This window comes from Archocentrus centrarchus, chromosome 2, assembly GCF_007364275.1.
Source record: "Archocentrus centrarchus isolate MPI-CPG fArcCen1 chromosome 2, fArcCen1, whole genome shotgun sequence".
Taxonomy (NCBI): domain Eukaryota; kingdom Metazoa; phylum Chordata; class Actinopteri; order Cichliformes; family Cichlidae; genus Archocentrus; species Archocentrus centrarchus.
In genome coordinates, this window is record NC_044347.1 from 8558150 (window position 1) to 8577438 (window position 19289).

Here is a 19289-nt window from a genome sequence, read left to right on the forward strand (position 1 = left end):
GTGTTTTGTTCTGGCTTTATTTTGTCTATTCTGGGGTTTTTCTTGTGTTGTGGGGATTGGTTATGTTTTGATTTTCTAGTTCCTTGTGTTTCCTGATGTTTTGTGTCAGGTCTGCGTCTCTGTTCCCTTGAGTCACTTCCTGTTTTATTTTGATAGTCTCGTGTTCCCTGTGCTTTATGTTTAGTTTTGTCACCTGCAAATAAAGCAGTTTTAAGTTCAGTTCTGTCTTCTGCGTCCTGCATTTGGGTCCACCTTGCCCAACACAGAGCCCCAACTGTGACACTAATGTTCATCAGTGTGATAATGATGCTCTATATGTGAACACAGAGATTATTAAACTGATGGGAAAAAAGTGATGAAAAAAGTAATGAAAAAGTTACTCCAGAATTTTTCTCATTTTCTCTCTTTGAGCCAAACTTGTTTCATCCAGTTTCAAATATGAAGACAAAACAGAAAATACACTTAAGACATTAAAGCAGTGATAGAAGCCATTTTTTATTTTACTGCAGGTCAATGCTAAATGTGTCCTCTGGGACCTTTGACCCTTGTAGCCTAGTGACAAACAGCTTTAGTTTCAGTTTGGCCACAACTTAGACTGTGTTTGCAATTTTGACCCCCTGGTTTATGCTGCAGTGAAATGCAGGATATTCTTTCATTTGGACAGATCACATATTTTGATATGAATGACTGCATAGTATAGTTACATAGTTGGTAACAAACATCAATTCAACAAGCCTACTGTGTTATATGACAGTACATGTAGCAGAATAAAGATTTGGACTGGAGACTGTCTCATTACTTCCTGTTCTTTCAGTTGAGACGCTTCATACATTCATTGATTAACACTCTGATTCTGCATGCTACATTTACATATTTGATATTGATGGATTCAGCACATCCGCACATTTCCAACAAGCCATCATATGTATCTCTATGATAATCTCTGGCAAATCGATTTCAAAGGAAATGAAAACATTCAGCATAGATATTTTTTATTTTAGGTATTTTAGGTTTGTGCTCCAAGGTCTCTGTCTACCCCATACTTTAAGATATTCACATACAGTGTTTTCTGGTGGGTAAAGCAACAACCTGACTACACACATGCCTATTCTGAAAGCTCTCAGGCCTTGTGTTGTTAATCTACATCAGTTTTTGTGTGTTAACCCCCAAGCAGACAGGGTGTGTTTGGGGGTATATAACAATATCTATAACTTTAACCACCTTGGCAGTAAAATATTTTTATCCATGAATCCAGTTCATATATGGGAGACCTCAGAGATGAAGAAACCTTGGTTGGGTTTAGTTAGTAGGAGTATCTCAACATTTTAGGGGTATTGTCTCTAGCCTACAGGGTCTCTCTGCTGGCCTGTTGTCGGATTGCCGGCCTTTGGGGGGGTCAGCTCCACTTTGCCTCTGGTTCGGGCCCCTTGGCTGGAGTCTCACTCTCCCTTCTGCTAGAATATATTAATATTATATAATATTAACTTCACTAGATTGTCTTCATTTTGCTTTTATTGCAGCTCAACATCAATCACAGCATGAAGTATTTTCAGAGACAGAGAAACTCTGAAGAGTCTTCTTGTGTGTCTGTGTGTAACCACAGTGACTGTTTTCCAGTATGAGGGTCCAGATCTTCTGTGCACAGCTCCCAAAATAACAGACCTGAGAGAAGAAGATATTCACAGCTGGTTCACATCATGTTGGAACTGTTGGAACAAATGTGATGATTTCAGGAGTCTTGTAACCAATCAGCACGCTGTCAAACGCACTGCTGACTTCATCACTTCTAGTCCAATCATCTTTCAGCCCACCTTCCTTCAGCCAATCAGTCTCTGCTCAGGGTACTTTAGATATCACAGCTCATCTGTCATTCCCCATTTCAGACTCATTGGTGCATAACACCACCTCCCCTTCACCACCAGCAAAGAGCTCCTTCCAAGCCTCCATCCTGGACTCCACCACCACCAGTGTCTAGACTCCAGGGTGGTCTTAAGTCCCGTCTCTACTCGGATTCCCTTCTGCGTTGATGGGCGATCACTTTAATTGTCAAATAGCTTAATTGTATTTCTCATCACTAAATCATTTGAAACTCCTCCTCATACTCTCTCCTTATTAAAATGATTCTAATACATTGTGAGTTTAGCTTGTGTTCTATTTTTGTTTCCTACTTTTTAATCATTCTACTGATAAGTTCCAGTTTTGTGTTTTGGTTCATGTCTCGATGATGATGCTTATCATTAGTAGCAGTTTCCATGTTAGCCTCTCCAGTGTTTCTCTGTCTTCCCGTCTCTTTGTCCAGTTCTCGTTCTGCTTCCTATTTTCTCTCCTGTCAGTCACACATGTGTTTTCCACTGCAGTGTTTCTAATCTAAGTGTTACTGCACAGCTGCTACTTGTCTTTGTTCATGTAGCAGCAGTGTGAGGGCTAAATGTGGAGAGAACCATGACTTTATATGAGGTCAGTCTCAGGAAATTTGGTGCTCTAACTAAAATCATCAGCATTCCTTCAGAGAGTCGGCTCTGAGTGTGGAGGCAGCTAAACAGACTGTAGGAGCACAGTCATTCTTTATATTAGTTAATGCCTCTCATACACTCACTCAGACTCTGCATACACACTGATCTGCTGTGTGTGAATGCTACTACACATTTAATCCCAGTGAAATTCGGTCTGAATAAAACCAGTTGAACCAGCAGTAATGTTTTTAGTACAAACATCAGAGCTTCCTGTTTCTGCAGACACAGAGTGGCAGAAAAAAATGAGCTCAACTCATTCATGAGATCATGTTTGTGTTCTTCAGAGCTCAGAGAAGGCTTTGAGGAGTTGAGCTGTGACTGCTTCTTGATCATGTTGGTGTGAGGGAACTCAAAGGACAGACTGAAAGATCAGGAAACAGAAAAGAAAGGTGAGAAATGTTCCTGCATCCCTGAGAGTGGAATTTAGAAGAAAACCAAAGACTTTCAGAGGGAATAAATGGGAAAAAAGAGGAAAGCTTTAGTTTTCAGATTAAAGTCTCATCTTCAGGAACTTGAACACGTTGGTTAAACCTTTAACACCAGGTGATCACCACTAATGCACCTGTGACCTGTGACCTGCCATGTTTGACTAAACACATTTTGAATTACAGTAATTACACAACAAATTGTGCTTCACAGCCAGCACAGGGTTGTTATGGTAATTGTTGCCTGGAGTCTACAAACAGAGGGACACTTGAAGTGCGGTGAAGTACACCTTGATGACACATTCAGCTTTATCGAGCTCCTCCCACCTGTCCTGCTTCAGGTGGAGTACTTCTAGGAAGCAGCTCACCTGTGTGTCAGTGTTTGGTGTTCAGGTGTGGAGTGGAGCTTCTTCTTCTGCTCTGTTTGTAAGTTTGCTTTGTTTTGTTTTTTTAGGATCTTTACTGTTTGTTTCTGCTCTGTGAGCCTGATGTTGGATTTGGGATGTTTTCTAGTCATTCCAAGGAGAGAAAACAAATTAGCTGACTCGTCTAAAAGACAGAAAACTCTCAAAAACATTTTAAACTGAGCTCATTATAAATGTAGGAAAATGAGCACTGACCAAAGAAACACTGTGTGTACTTTATGAGATGAATGAAGTCTCTACTCATGTTCCTCGTTAATCAAATCATGTTTTAAATGTTGCTGAAATGTGTTCAACACAACCTTTGGGTGCGTTCAAAGTCACCTCCTATCTCCTTTACCTGATCACTTTTCCTTTGACCTTAAGTGAAAACAGCAACATCAACAGACAATGAGGGCCTGTTTGTGTAGTATTATCAGTTTTGCTACCAGTTATGACAGTTTGATTTGCTGGAGAAAAAAAAAAGAGCTTTTTCACGGTCGCATCAATTTCTTATTGAGTATAAACATCAATGAAGTATCAGATGATGAAATTCAAATATAAGGTGCTGATGAAGGCAGTTTTCAATGGTAGAAAGTACTTTATTAAGATGTTTTCTCACTGAATCAGTGCCTTTGTTTCGTACTTACAGTCCATGTTTGTGCGTTTGGCAGTGAACTGCTGTTAGACACCAGTTTACACACTGGTGTCTGCTGCCCGATGGAAAATATGAATGAGATGTTTAGAGAGTTTATTTTTAAGTGTGCTTCCAAAAATAATTGCATCAATATCTGAGTATATGCAAGCATTTGCAAATCAGGTGTTGTTGCATGTGGGTATTACTGAACATTGGTTTCCAGGGAAACCAGAATGTCACTCCTGTGTTTGATCAGTTTTGAGGAGCGCAGGTGATTTATCACACCAACCCTCGAGGGCCAAAGATTTGCATCATGACAAACCTAGAAAGGATTACAAATGTTTTAATGATGCACTTCTGTGATGCAAAGTCTGGGACAAAAAAAAAGTTAGTTAATTAATCCCATTTCTCAGTCAATTTGGGGAATTTTTCAGTAATTCACAAAGCTGAGTGCTTCTGAGTCTCAGGGGCCTCTATGAAATCCAAATTTGATGAAAAGAGGGCTTTTATTTTTTTATTTAATTTAATTAATTAATTTATTTATTTGGAGGGTACTCGCCATAATCCACAGCTAAAATAGCATTGTTAGATCGGTTACAATTTCCTTAATTTATACAGGTGTGCGTACCTGCTGTAATAAATGTAAAAGGTTTAAGGAGAATATTTAAATGAATTACACAAATTGTTGGTTATGAGGGTTTTTTAATTATTATTGTTAATTTGTCTATTTTCCACTTTCCATTGTTATTATTATTAGAAGTAGTAGCAGTAGTAGTAGTCTTAGTATTATCATTATTATTATTATTATTATTATTATTATTATTATTATTATTATTATTATTATTATTATTATTATTATTTGGAATGAGTTGGTATCATCAGAATGGGTGGATGGCTAACAGAGACAAAACATTAGCTCAGTCCTCACATTTTCAGAGGAACCAGGAGAGATTCTTCATGCAGTTCATTGCAGTTAATTTTAATGGAATATCCTGCTGGAACATTCAGTTCTTTTCACCTTCAGCTGTAACACATTACAGTGTTTCCTTCATAAGCAATTTAAGTAGTTAGTTGAGCTATTTCTGTGTCTAAGAAGTGATTCTGAATCATTTTCAGTATAATACACCATTAATCAGTTAAAGCAGCACTAATAACTGCAGACATAAATAAAACACTCTTTTCCTCCATGAACCTGGACACAAAGCAAATGTGAAACCATCATCATGAATGTGGCTAAACTTTGACTCTTTATCTTTTGTTGACATTGATAACAAAGCCGCTCTTCCCTGCTTCTTCTCGCCCTCTCTGTCCTCGTCTCTCAGCCTTTGTGCTGTAAATAATATTGTTATTGAATATGGGCTGCTGGACATGTTCTGACCTGCTCTCTGGAGCTCTGCTGTGCTGAAGCCCAATTTGACCAAAACTAATATAATAAAGAACATCAGCTGCTTGGCTGATAACTACAGCAGCACATGTGGCTCAGAAACCTAAAACTGGTTAAAATCTCAGCTACATTAACTAAAATGCAGGTGAATGTTTGAGGTGAAGTGTTTTTAATTTGCTCGGCTGATTTGTCATGAAATGACCTTTGAACCTTCATTCTCCCGCAGCAACACAAGTCTTATTTATTAACAACAACCCTGCTGAAGCACACACTCTGTGTGAGTGCTCTGTAACATCATGAGATCCGGAACTGGACATTGCAACTTGTTTTTGTTGTAACCTTTACTGCCTCCTTTACACAAGCTGGAACACATTAAAGAATAAAACATATCAAACCTGCGCAGCATGTAGATCTCTCTGTAAAAGATTAATAAAAATAAAAGCTGAGTCATGTTTGCCTTTTTTCAGTTAAATGTTAGCAGTAACTCAGTAAATCTGCTGAGGCTGTAAGAGAGCCACCATCTGTCAGTGAAGCTGAGATTGATCAGATTATTTTATTCTTTAGTTCTTTTGAGTTATTATTTAAATCCCAATCAGCATTTTTATCCAGTAATGGCAGAAAAAAATGAGGTTGTTAGAGCCCATCAGTACAGTAAACCTTTACTGAACAGTTACTGAAAGAGTTAAATAATCAAACTGTTGCAGAAAGTTTGTTTTAATTTAATAAAAATGATTTGAGAAGCAGCTTCATCTCACAGTCAGCAGTATAGGGTCACTGATCTCACAGCTCAGTCAATAAACCGTCTCTGATGTTTTCCAGATTTTTATCTTCAGTTTCTGTGTCCTGAATTTTGTCTCCATCAGGTCGCTGCTGAATAATTAGATTAAAAAACAAAAAACTGTAAAGGTAAGATTCCAGTTCTGGATTCAGATCTGCACCGTTACAGTCCTGCCTTTAGGGCATTACTTCTGTTTTATTACTATAAGACTAATATTGAGTACAAGCTGGTTTGTAGAACATTTTTAAAAAAGGAATTTAACTTTGATCAAAGTATTTTAACTCTGCAGTAAAAAGTTTTACAGTTGATGTGCACATGAATGATGTGTGTTTCCTCTGCAGGTGAAGGTAGAAAGTGTGTGTGAGCTGATGTGAATTCAGCAGCATGGATCAGTGTGAGGACAGAGAGGAGGGAGTCCCTCCCTCTAAAACCACTCTGTGTGGGGAACATGAGAGCCAGACCAAAGCTCAGAGGTGAGATGACCATCTCTAACTGTCCATGACTCTTCTCCATGTCACAGCTCAGCACTCACATCACTGCTGCATCATTATTCACAGGAACCAACCTGAACCTGAACCTGGACCTGGACCTGAACCTGAACCTGAACCCAGCTGTGTGTCCTTAAAGAGCGACCAGTCTAAATTTGACCTCATTGATTTTAAAGGACAGCAACCTTCTGCTGCAGAGAGGTGAGCTGTTAGTCACAAACTCTTTGGTAGCTCTCAGTTGAATGAACTGATTCTTAAAGTAAATGAGTGAGAAATTCCTTATATGTACATCACACACATTTAAAATATTGCTCATTATAGCAGGATCATCGATGGTCCTGCTTAGTGTAATGGACTGTTTTTCCTCCAGGTGGCGCTCTGTTCTTACGCTGCCAACATTACTTTGAAGTTTCCTTCTGCACATAAACAGCCTGCAGACCCATTTCTCTCTGGGATTGTTACACTCCCCTAAAGACTTGGGGGGGTAACAAAAAGTGATCAAGTTGACGAAAACACACATGAAAGCAAAACACTCAAAAGATTTAGATTAAAGATTTTTATTAACATCTGTTACAAACATCAGAGAGCTCTTCACTTTTTTTTGAAAATACATAAATATACAATAACAATAAAACACAGGTTTATTCAAAAGTTTGAAAAAGATCATTTTAATGTTTAATTTAATCACAGAACAGTTTCCATGTAAATGCTTGTAGGTTTCATTCAGTCCATCTGTTCACACAGGCTGTATTATTTTACAATATATTTCCAAAGGTATTCACTCGTCTGCCTTCACACACGTTTGAACTTGACTGACATCCCAATCTAGGGTTTAATATGATGTGGGCCCTTTGCAGCTATAACAGCTTCAACTCTTCTGGGAAGGCTTTCCACATGTTTAGGAGTGTTTGTGGGAATTCTTCCAGAAGCACATTTGTGAGCTCAGACACTGATGTTGGAGAGAAGGCCTGGCTCACAATCTCTGCTCTAATTCACCCCAAAGGTGTTCTATCAGGCTGAGGTCAGGACTCTGTGCAGGACAGTCAAGTTCTTCCACACCAAACTGGCTCATCATGTCTTTATGGAGCTGTTTTGTTCACTGGTGTGCAGTTACGTTGGAACAGGAAGGGGTCATCCCCAAACTGTTGCCACAAAGTTGGGAGCATGAATGTGATGGAAGGTGCTAAGTAAAAATATCAAAACCTAAAAGAAAAATCAGCGTGAGGGTGGTGAGGCAGATGTTGCTGCAAGGTGTAAAAAAGAATGGGGAGAAGTAATGATGGCAGCGTGAAACTGAACCTTCAATATGTGCTTTGAACCCTGGGCTCACACTTCCATAGAACCACTGCTTCCTGAAATGAGTCACCTGACTGGTTCACAGTCCAATCAGGTGATTCCCTGACACCACCACATGTCATTAAGAAATTCCATCCAAAAACTTGAGAGATCACGCAAAACATTTTAAGGTCATGCACTTCTGCTTCAATCTTAATGCAACAGCGTCCATCATGACACTGAAAGGATGGACGAGAGACTGGCAGTAAAAGCTGTCTTTCATTCATGACTCAGCGGTTAATGTTTTCTCTTTTCTCCCATGTCCTTTGCTGGTCCCGGTTAAAACAAAAAGCAGTTGAACCAAACCTGTACTTCAATAACATTCTTTGGGTTCCCCTTCACACAAAATCACCTCCTTTTGTAGTTACACAGACACACCAACACAACACACACATTCATCCATGTTTACTTGTAAACAGAACCTGATATCATGATATTCAGTCATAATGTGTGTGCCTCAGTGAATGCAAGGATGCTTCAGAACCAAAGGTATTTTCTGCTAAAGTGAGGTAGATCATTGAGGTGTGTGTAATTAAAGCCTTGCATGTCTCCAGGAGAGGGCGCTGTATTTGAATCTTAGAGTAATGAACCCATTTTCAGAACAATTGGCTCAAGTAGCTCAGTGCTTCACAAAAGCTTCACTTGTTCATCACTAGAGAAGGAACATGAGAGCAGGCTCTGTGCCCGTGGCCACTTCCACCTCAGGTGCAACCACTGCTGACAGTCCACCCCAGCTGCTGCTATAAATGAAGGAGGACTAGCAGTAAAGGTCACCAGGTCACCAGCATAACCAGTCAAAATGAGAACTTAACACCATTAGAGCAGAATTTGAAGAGTCTCAAACACGTACTGATGGCTCTAAGTTTGTGTAAAAATAATTTTAACACAGAATGAATTATGGCTGGAAGATGAACCTGCTGACAAAATACAGGTAAAAAGAAGACGCTGGACGTCCCTGTGACCCAGTGGTTGAGCAGGCAACCATGTCCTCTGTGTGGTGGTGAGGGGGGCTCAGGTTGGTGTCCTGACCTGTTGCCATTACTGCATGTCTTCCCCTCCTCTGTCTCACCACTATAGACTATCAAATAAAACTGTAAAAGGCCAAAATAACAAGACCTTGTTTTCAGGAGCCACAGGTCCCACATGGTGATAGGATTCATTGAGATTTTATCCATAATACATTTTTTCTAAGTCTGCTTAACTGGTCAAATATTCAGCGTGCTTGTTTCTATTCCTCCACATCATGGACATTAATTTGATGCAGTTTATTGAAACTATGATGAATGCCATCAATCTGATCTGAAGGTTTTGCTGAATGAAAACCAGATTTTGGCTTTATGTTGTGAATTGCCAGAGTGTGTGTACTTATGAAGTGATAATAGTGCAAAACTTTGGGAAATAATGAAGTGAGAAATATCACAAATATCAACTAAATCCATGCTGTGAAGGTAAATGTCCCAGTTGTCAGATATCATTCTGGTTTAGTGCAGTGAGAAGATGATAAACAATATTTTCAGAGTAGATCTTGACACAATTTGAATGACAAGAGAGAGGTATCTTTTTCAAAAGGTATCTGCCATAAAACACAAAGAACTTCCCATCTCAGCATCTCATTGTTTGAATTGGTTTATTTAAAAGGGACAGAGCATATTGGTGAACATTTTTATATAAATATGACAGAATTGGCCAAAAAACTACTTTTCATCTGTAGTTCCTGACAGGAAAACCAAAACCATTAAAAAAATACAAAAATAACATGGGAGCAGCCTGCAGTTTATTTATTTATGGTTATTCACACTTACACGTATTTATTTTGGACACAATCTATTTTTGCAACTTCACTGATATTTAATGTATTTAAAAATAAAAGGAAAATTATGTAAATTTTGTTTGAAAAATTCTTTTAAATTAAAGATTGTTTTTACAATTTGGATTTTAAAAGTTTTAAAAAGTTACAAAGTTTAAAAGTTGTATTAATTTTTAAAAATGAAGCAAAAATACTAAAAATAATTGCATAAAAATAATGTGTTGTCATTCTCCATCATAAAGTACTAGATCAAAGAACCAGAATGCCAGAAATTAATTTTATTGGCTTATTAACACTTGTTTCAGTTTTTACTGAAAAATAAATAGATACACATGAACAGATAAATATTGGCTTATGTTGCCTGGATATATTTTATGGTCATGAACCCTAATAGCATCCTCAAGAAAAAAGAAAAATAAACATTGGCAGGTTCATTTGCATTATAGTGATCATTTAAATAGAAAAAACCTAAAGAATTATCAACAGTAATTCTTTATACATGAGTACCAAACTGCACTGCAATGGATTCACTGAGATATTAAAAAAGTTTTCCAGACAGGGATTTTTAAACGGTTTGAAAACGTTTCCTTCTGCTGATCCAGTTCGAGGTCCCAGTGTTTCTGGAGTCTATCCCAGCTTTCCTGATGGACAGGAACATGTCACCATTCTGCCACAGGGCAATTTTTTATGGATTACACATAAAAGATTTAAATACAAAATAATCATCTTCTGTTGTCAACAATACCCACTCTTTTACTTTATTTTATAAAACCTTCCTGGAAATAATGTTTATATCCATGAAAGGTGACAAGACTGTAAAACATATCGAAGGAGACTTTTGGATATCAGTGAGGATTTAGAGTAGAAAAAAAAATCATCTTTTTAGAGTCATAGATAGAATTTTGATGTTAATCATTATGTGTTGATTCTTATGTTGCGCTGAACCAGACACTACTCACATGACTACAGATGGTACAAAATGCTGCTGCTCGACTTTTAGTTGGTGCCAAAAAATGTGAACACATTACACCGATTTTAGCCTCACTTCACTGGCTCCCAGTTCATTTTAGGATTGATTTTAAAATTCTTTTATTTGTTTTTAAATGTCTTCATGGCCTTGCCCCACCATATCTGTCTGACCTTCTCCACCTATACGTCCCTGCACGCTCCCTCAGGTCAGCTGATCTGTCACTGTTGGTTATCCCAAAGACAAACAGGAAGATGAGAGGTGACCGCACTTTTTCAGTCGCTGCCCCAAAACTGTGGATTGATCTCCCTCTGCATATCAGGCTGACTCTCTGCTTTTAAATGCTCTCTTAAAACACATTTCTCCTCTTTGGCTTTTAACTCAGTCTGAGATGTTGGTTCTTATTGTTTATTGTTTTAATTGTGGTTTTACTTTTTATATATGTGTTTTAAACCTGTTTGCTCTTACTTGTGTACAACACTTTGGCCAATGGCATTAATTTTAAAGTGCTTTATAAATAAAGTTGAGTTGAGTATATGGGATCAGCAGGAGTACTAAACCTGTAAGATTTTCTGTGCTTGAACCGATTCTTTGATTCCTTCACAGAGTGGATCAGGAGAGCTCAGAGGTTCCCAGTGGTCAGTCTGCCCAGCAGCATCAAACACAGCTGGACTCCATATTTATGGTTTGTACATGTACAACAACTACTGTTACATCTGTTCTTTCAGTCATCTCCATGCTGCACTTTGTACACCAGTGGATTCTCATTGTGTTCATGTGTCTGATGTGTGGTTCTGCTATTTTAGTCATTCATGTAATCTCTTCCAGCTGCTGGAGGAAAATATCATCTGTTTTGTGAAGAACGAGCTGAAGAAAATCCAGAAGGTTCTAAATCCAGATTACCCAGAATCCTTAGAGAGTCAGAAGGAGGATGAGGAGCTGTTGGAGGTTGAGGAAGAAGCAAGCAAAAAGGAAAACAGAGAAGCATTTGTGAAGATCACACTGCACTTCCTGAGAAGAATGAAGCAGGAGGAGCTGGCTGACCGTCTGCAGAGCAGTAAGAGGATTTCTCTGAAGGTTTAAGCTGCTGCAAAAATAAAATACTTACTAATGTCTCAAGATGGATATTGAAAGGTTTGATATTGATATAATAATCACTTATTTTCAGAAATGTTTGCTCCACTCTGTCAACATGAGCTTAAAGCTCAGCTCAAGAAGAAGTTCCAGTGTGTGTTTGAGGGCATCGCTAAAGCAGGAAATCCAACCCTTCTGAATCAGATCTACACAGAGCTCTACATCACAGAGGGAGGGGCTGCAGAGGTCAATGATGAACATGAGGTCAGACAGATTGAAACAGCATCCAGGAAACCAGAAACAACAATCAGACAAGAAGACATCTTTAAAGGCTCACCTGGAAGAGATGAACCAATCAGAACAGTGCTGACAAAGGGAGTGGCTGGCATTGGGAAAACAGTCTTAACACAGAAGTTCACTCTGGACTGGGCTGAAGACAAAGCCAACCAGGACATCCAGTTCATGTTTCCATTCACTTTCAGAGAGCTGAATGTGCTGAAAGAGAAAAAGTTCAGCTTGGTGGAACTTGTTCATCACTTCTTTACTGAAACCAAAGAAGCAGGAATCTGCAGCTTTGAACACTTCCAGGTTGTGTTCATCTTTGATGGACTGGATGAGTGTCGACTTCCTCTGGACTTCCACAACACTGAGATCCTGGCTGATGTTACAGAGTCCACCTCAGTGGATGTGCTGCTGACAAACCTCATCAGGGGGAACCTGCTTCCCTCTGCTCGCCTCTGGATAACCACACGACCTGCAGCAGCCAATCAGATCCCTCCTTGGTGCACTGACATGGTGACAGAGGTCAGAGGGTTCAGTGACCCACAGAAGGAGGAGTACTTCAGGAAGAGATTCAGAAATGAGGAGCAGGCCAGCAGGATCATCTCCCACATCAAGACATCACGAAGCCTCCACATCATGTGCCACATCCCAGTCTTCTGCTGGATCACTGCTACAGTTCTGGAGGATGTGCTGAAAACCAGAGAGAGAGGAGAGCTGCCCAAGACCCTGACTGAGATGTACATCCACTTCCTGGTGGTTCAGGCCAAAGTGAAGAAGGTCAAGTATGATGGAGGAGCTGAGACAGATCCACACTGGAGTCCAGAGAGCAGGAAGATGATTGAGTCTCTGGGAAAACTGGCTTTTGATGAGCTGCAGAAAGGAAACCTGATCTTCTATGAATCAGACCTGACAGAGTGTGGCATCGATATCAGAGCAGCCTCAGTGTACTCAGGAGTGTTCACACAGATCTTTAAAGAGGAGAGAGGGCTGTACCAGGACAAGGTGTTCTGCTTCATCCATCTGAGTGTTCAGGAGTTTCTGGCTGCTCTTCATGTCCATCTGACCTTCATCAACTCTGGAGTCAATTTGCTGGAAGAACAACAAACATCTTTCCATGACTTTGAAAGGAAAATATCTGCACAGACACACCTCTACCAGAGTGCTGTGAACAAGGCCTTACAGAGTCCAAATGGACACCTGGACTTGTTCCTCCGCTTCCTCCTGGGTCTTTCACTGCAGACCAATCAGACTCTCTTACGAGGCCTGCTGACACAGACAGGAAGTAGCTCACAGGCCAATCAGGAAACAGTCCAGTACATCAAGAAGAAGCTCAGTGAGAATCTGTCTGCAGAGAAAAGCATCAACCTGTTCCACTGTCTGAATGAACTGAATGATCGTTCTCTAGTGGAGGAGATCCAACAGTCCCTGAGATCAGGACGTCTCTCCACAGATAAACTGTCTCCTGCTCAGTGGTCAGCTCTGGTCTTCATCTTACTGTCATCAGAAGAAGATCTAGATGTGTTTGACCTGAAGAAATACTCTGCTTCAGAGGAGGCTCTGCTGAGGCTGCTGCCAGTGGTCAAAGCCTCCAACAAAGCTCTGTGAGTTACCAAAGGTTTATGCCTTAAAGACACAATCTTTTTAACAAAAAAAAAGAAACAGAGAAAAACAAATACCTCATTATTTTGTTAATGTTTCCTCAGGTTGAGTCTCTGTAACCTCTCAGAGAGAAGCTGTGAAGCTCTGTCCTCAGTTCTCAGCTCTGAGTCTTCTAGTCTGAGAGAGCTGGACCTGAGTAACAATGACCTGAAGAACTCAGGAGTGAAGATTTTGTCTTCTGGAATCTGGAGTCCACACTTTGAACTGGAAACACTCAGGTAAGAATTCTTAAAGCATTTATGATGACTTAATGATGATGATTTAAAATCTGCTTTGCATTAGTGGTAATTTATACAGGTTCATGTCTTTTATTAAACCATCTCCAATGAGACAATGTCTTTTCATGAATATTACCCCTCTATACTCTAAAATAATTACAATGTTCCAGATTCATGATCCTGAAAGAAAAGGAAAATCTGGTGAGCACTCTAAACACCTAAATATAACTTTAAAAACTGCTGTAAAGCTTCAATTATAAGGTAGTGTGAATTTAAACTAGGGATGCGCCGATCCGATATTCAGTATCGGTATCGGTCCGATACTGGCCTAAATTAGTGGATCGGATATCGGAAAAAAATTTAAAAATGTAATCCGATACATTAAATAACGTTTCGCTCACATTAGCTGCATTACAGGGCTCAGTCGTCTTCTTCTTCTTGTGGGTTTGCGGTTGACCAAACCAGCTTAGAGCTGCATTACCGCCACCTACTGGAATGGAGTGGGGGATCAGGAGTTAGAAAACAACCCCCTCAGATCCTCCGTCGCTGCGACGGATTCCCTTTGACACTGAGCGATCATGCTGACATGTTTTTCCGCCTCCACCGCTCTCTGCCTTGTTTGTGTGTTGTGCTCGCTGTGCTGAGAATCAGCTGTTATTTTTTTTCTCTACTTCAGCTCCCGGACATACTGCTAGCGAGCGCAGCTATTAGCACTAGTGACCGTCCGGTACCGGAAGAACCCCTTCCCCATCAAAATATTTTTGATACTTTAATCCCTGATTTGTGACTAAATATAGACCTGCAGTACAAACGTATTTAGGAGAATGCTTGTAAATATAAAGCATTACAAGATTGCGCTCACGCAGCCCCTAGTTTTTCACGTGAACACTTATGACGCAACAGCAGCAGTCAGCTGATTTACGTGCAGTCTGTCTCCACAAGCGGAAAGAGGCGGAGCCTGTGAGCTCAGATGGAGCAGAAGGAAATGTTTTTCTAGTGTCCAAAAGAAGCCTTTTCATCCCTGTAACCTCCATTAAACCTTTACTGGGAAACAGCTGGAGGTCCTTCATCAACCACCCGATCAGTAAGTGAAGAAAAGAGAACTTTGTAGCTGCTCCATCCACCCTGTTTGTTTCACACAGGGAAAAACTGCAGTACATAAATTAAAATATGCAGATGAACTGTTAATATGAAAAAAGTATTTCTTATCCAGTTACTTGGGTAATCAATATAAATAGAATACACAATTGCTAAAATAATCGATAGTTGCAGCCCTAATGAAATTTGCAACTTGCCATAAGCATCACCTTCTCACACAGAAGCAACAGGATTCAGGTGATAGTTATTGTTGTAAGTAAAGTTTATTTATATAGCGTTTTTCACAGACAGAAAAGCGCTGTACAATAATTCAAACACAATATCTCTAACACACAAAAATGTGCATAACAATTCTCATTCATGCCCGATATTGTCACAGTTACTGATTTCCAGTAGTTAAGACATGCGACCCTCCAGTCTGTGGGCAAGAGCCAACTGAACAACAACAGCTTCTTAAAAGCTTTTGAGCTACAGTCATCATTTGATCCATATTGATGTTTCTCCCCTTCTTTATTAATGACCAATGACTCCAAACTAATAACAATCCCATCAGTTCAGCTCTATTACTTTATGTAGGTTTTGTAAGTTGTAGAATTTAATGTCTGGATCAAATTTATTTTTCTAGTGCTGTCATCATCCTTTTTGGGGTGATAACTTCTTTGTAGTCAACTGCACTGCTGCTCTCTAAGACTGTCATGTATTGTGTGGTGTCTCCAGGCTGTCAGGCTGCCTGATCACAGAAGAAGGTTGTAAGTCTCTGGTCTCAGCTTTGAGCTCCAACCCCTCCCATCTGAGAGAGCTGGACCTGAGCTACAACCATCCAGGAGAGGCAGGAGTGAAGCTGCTGCAGCAGCTAAAAATAGAGATAGTCAGGTATGTAGAGGTCTGTTGCAGCCACAGACAGTTTCTAAGAGAGGAGGAGGTCAATCTTTTCTCTGTCCTTCACTATAGTACTCTGTAAATGTTCCAAAAACACTTACAGTATATCCAGTATGAAGAAATCATACATGTGGCTTCTTTGTAATTTTCTCATGGCAGCTGGGAGAGGCTCCTGTATCTCAAAACTACTTACCTTACACTACAGTATGGAAAATACAATAAATACACACTGTGCATATATAGCACAATAATTTACACCAATGCATCTTAGTAACTTAGAAAATATGTACACATTTCATTTCATCTCATTTTCATATCTTAGCATTCACAGGTTGATGCAACATTCATCAATTAACTAAAAAGAAAAAGTCCAATATTGGAAATTTCACCCTTGAAATCTTTCAATTTCTGGTGTCCTACAAAACAACTGGAAAAATATTATTCTAAAATTGGCAGAGACCATTTTTATTTTGGTAACAATACCCAAGACCAAGCTGACTGGTAGTAAAGTGCTAATACTGAAACTAGTAGCTTCTACATTCTTTCAGCCTGCTAGCTATGCTAACTGTCATTTAATGGTGTCCTGACTCTGACTGTTAGCTGTGCACACTAGACTCAAACACATCACAGTCAGGAGAGATGGACTCACCAGGCTGCTTTAAATGTCACAGTAAACAAAAAATAATGTAGTGTTGGTGGGAGTTATGTCAGCATTTAGTTAGCATTAAGATTAATTGTTGTTATCTGCTCTACTCACCACTGTCATGTTTTTCTTTTAGTCAACGTCCTTTTTTGATTAGACCAGTGCATTTTTAACAGAACTAATTTATATGAAAGTAATAAAAGTAAAAACACACAATGATCTAAAACAAATGTAAGATTTGTTGCTGCTTGATTATAATAAAAATAATGACAAGGATTTTTTTTTTCTTTGTAGCCAGTTCAGTAAGGGAATAGTGTAAGTTTAATAAAGAAGATACAACCACCCTGTATCTGTATACAGCAGCATTAAAATCATTATAGAGGTTTAAAAACTTATCAACCTTCTAACCTGCAGAACCATGACATGAGTATCACAACTCAGAATATGGACTAGATCTTGTATAGAGCTTTTCTACTATGAGCACTCAAAGCCATCTGTATGACTCACTATGTCCTGTGTTATGCTTTTGTCCAGTGGCTGACAAAGAGGTATTGTTGATGTAACTGCAAACACCAGTACAATTATGTGTGCACAGTAACATGTTAGACATGTGGTCCCAGTTCATCTCTTGTCTTTGCTTTAGGAACAGGTCCATGTAAAACCAGAGCCCCTTTCTCCTTGTAGAGTTAGCACTCTGCTCTAACTCGCTTTGTTGCCCTTATCACTTTGTCAGTCACTGATTTTTCCATTGATCAGTTTATTATCAGTGCAGAGATCACAATCAGCTCCTACAGCAAGAATGCTGCAGTTTGTTTGACTGTTTCCATCATTTAATCCTGTTTACACTGAATGAACCTGCTGTAGAGTAGGTTTGATTTCATGGCTGTCTTACTGTGACAAACAATCCAAAAACTGCTTCAAACTGAACAAACTGAACTGAAATCACACAAAATCATCACAAGACCTCCTTTGGCTCAACTCCCCATCTCTCACTGCCAGATGTTAACATTTATTCTCATTTTCCTAGTACATTCATTCCAAGAAACTGAGAGAGCAAATAATTAAATTAAATCAGAAAAAAATAGTATGACAGCTGATTTATAAGAATAATTTCAAATAAAATTGTTCCCATTGATGGGAATGTTTCCAGAGACATTTTAGAATAGGAGCCTTTGGAATTTGGATGGTGCTCTCATTACATATAATCAGGAAAACAAATGTGAGAATATCTGGAAATTGCTGCTGAAATTGAAATTAAAATGAAAACAATAAATTTTACTAAAATAAAAATTGTTACCACCACTGTTAATGAGTGAAGGATTTACTGTATGTTAGGGGAGAACTTGAGTTTATAGTTGAGGAAAATAAGCCTGTTGAATCCACATCTTTGATCATTATGTAAAATCTTAGAGAACAGAATTATAAACATCATGAAGGAAATTTACTGCTAGCATAATACAAAAAAATCCTATCCATGCACAGACTTTTGAGATTTGATTAAAATATTTAAGTGACTGAAAAATGTGGGCTGTGATTTCAGGAGTTTCATTTCCACAGTTCAAGATTTTGCAATAAAGTATTAAAATTATTCACACAAATGATCTTTATTAAGGCTCATGATAACTATTTGCTGTAATTATGATACACAGTGTGTGTCTGAGAGCGATGTAATGTCCATGTGTGCATGCTGACAGAGACTGTGCTGCTCTGACCCCCCTCCTCCTTTCAGGGTGGAGCCTGCTGGAGTCCGATGGCTGATCCCAGGTCTGAGGAAGTGTAAGTGTGTTTTTAATGTGATTGATGAAAACAAAGCAGCACACATTCAACCATCTTCAAACTGTCACATCACTCATTCACATCTCTGATGTCAGGAGTCATCATCAAAGTGTCAATCAATGAACAGATGATGGATCAATAACTGCAGCTGGATTGTGTTTGTTCTCTCCATCAGATTCCTGTCAACTCACAATCGACACAAACACAGTGAACACAAACCTCAAACTGTCTGACAACAACAGGAAGGTGACACATGTGGAGGAGGTTCAGTCATATCCTGATCATCCAGACAGATTTGATTATTGGCCTCAGCTGCTGTGTAGAGATGGTCTGACTGGTCGCTGTTACTGGGAGGTCGAGTGGAGCGGAGAGGTTCAAATATCAGTGAGTTACAGAAGAATCAGTAGGAAAGGAAACAGAGATGAGTGTGAGTTTGGAAGGAATGATCAGTCCTGGAGTCTGAACTGTTCTGACGTTAAGGGTTACATCTGTAACAACAACCAAGAAACTTCCTCCTCTTACTCCTCCTCCTCCTCCTCTGTCTCTAACAGAGTAGCAGTGTATGTGGACTGTCCTGCTGGCACTCTGTCCTTCTACAGAGTCTCCTCTGACACTCTGATCCACCTCCACACCTTCAACACCACATTCACTGAACCTCTTTATCCTGGATTTGGGTTCTGGTTTCCTGGTTCCTCAGTGTCTCTGTGCTGAGTTTAGTGTAAAGAGTGTCCTCCTGTCAGACAAACTCTGACTGTTGAACAGATAGTTCAGTCTGTACATGTCTGTCTCTTTCACTCACAAACACGTTTTCAGATTCATGGATTCAATCAGTTGATGTTTGAAACTGTTCTCAATGATTCCTTGTAAACTTCTTCCTCTCCAGTCCTTTAAAGATAGAAGCTGCCATTATTCCAGGATCCACATG

General features: G+C 39.4%; 1 protein-coding gene across 1 annotated transcript; it reads left to right on the forward strand.

Annotated features, from left to right (window-relative positions):
* Positions 1-6522: 6522 nt before the first annotated feature.
* LOC115796284 (protein NLRC3-like) lies at positions 6523-19075 on the forward strand. Its single transcript, XM_030752610.1, has 9 exons — positions 6523-6611; positions 6696-6827; positions 11342-11420; positions 11564-11792; positions 11904-13692; positions 13795-13968; positions 15784-15939; positions 18318-18364; positions 18540-19075. Exons 1-9 carry the CDS (start codon positions 6523-6525, stop codon positions 19073-19075), a joined length of 3231 nt encoding a protein of 1076 aa, XP_030608470.1.
* The last annotated feature ends 214 nt before the right edge of the window (positions 19076-19289 follow it).

Bases quoted from the DNA above. Each gene is read 5' to 3' on its own strand.
- LOC115796284 (XM_030752610.1), top strand. From the start codon at position 6,523: ATGGATCAGTGTGAGGACAGAGAGGAGGGAGTCCCTCCCTCTAAAACC. The intron at 13,693-13,794 runs GTGAGTTACCAA...ATGTTTCCTCAG, and splicing joins AAAGCCTCCAACAAAGCTCT to GTTGAGTCTCTGTAACCTCT. The intron at 18,365-18,539 runs GTAAGTGTGTTT...TCTCTCCATCAG, and splicing joins GATCCCAGGTCTGAGGAAGT to ATTCCTGTCAACTCACAATC.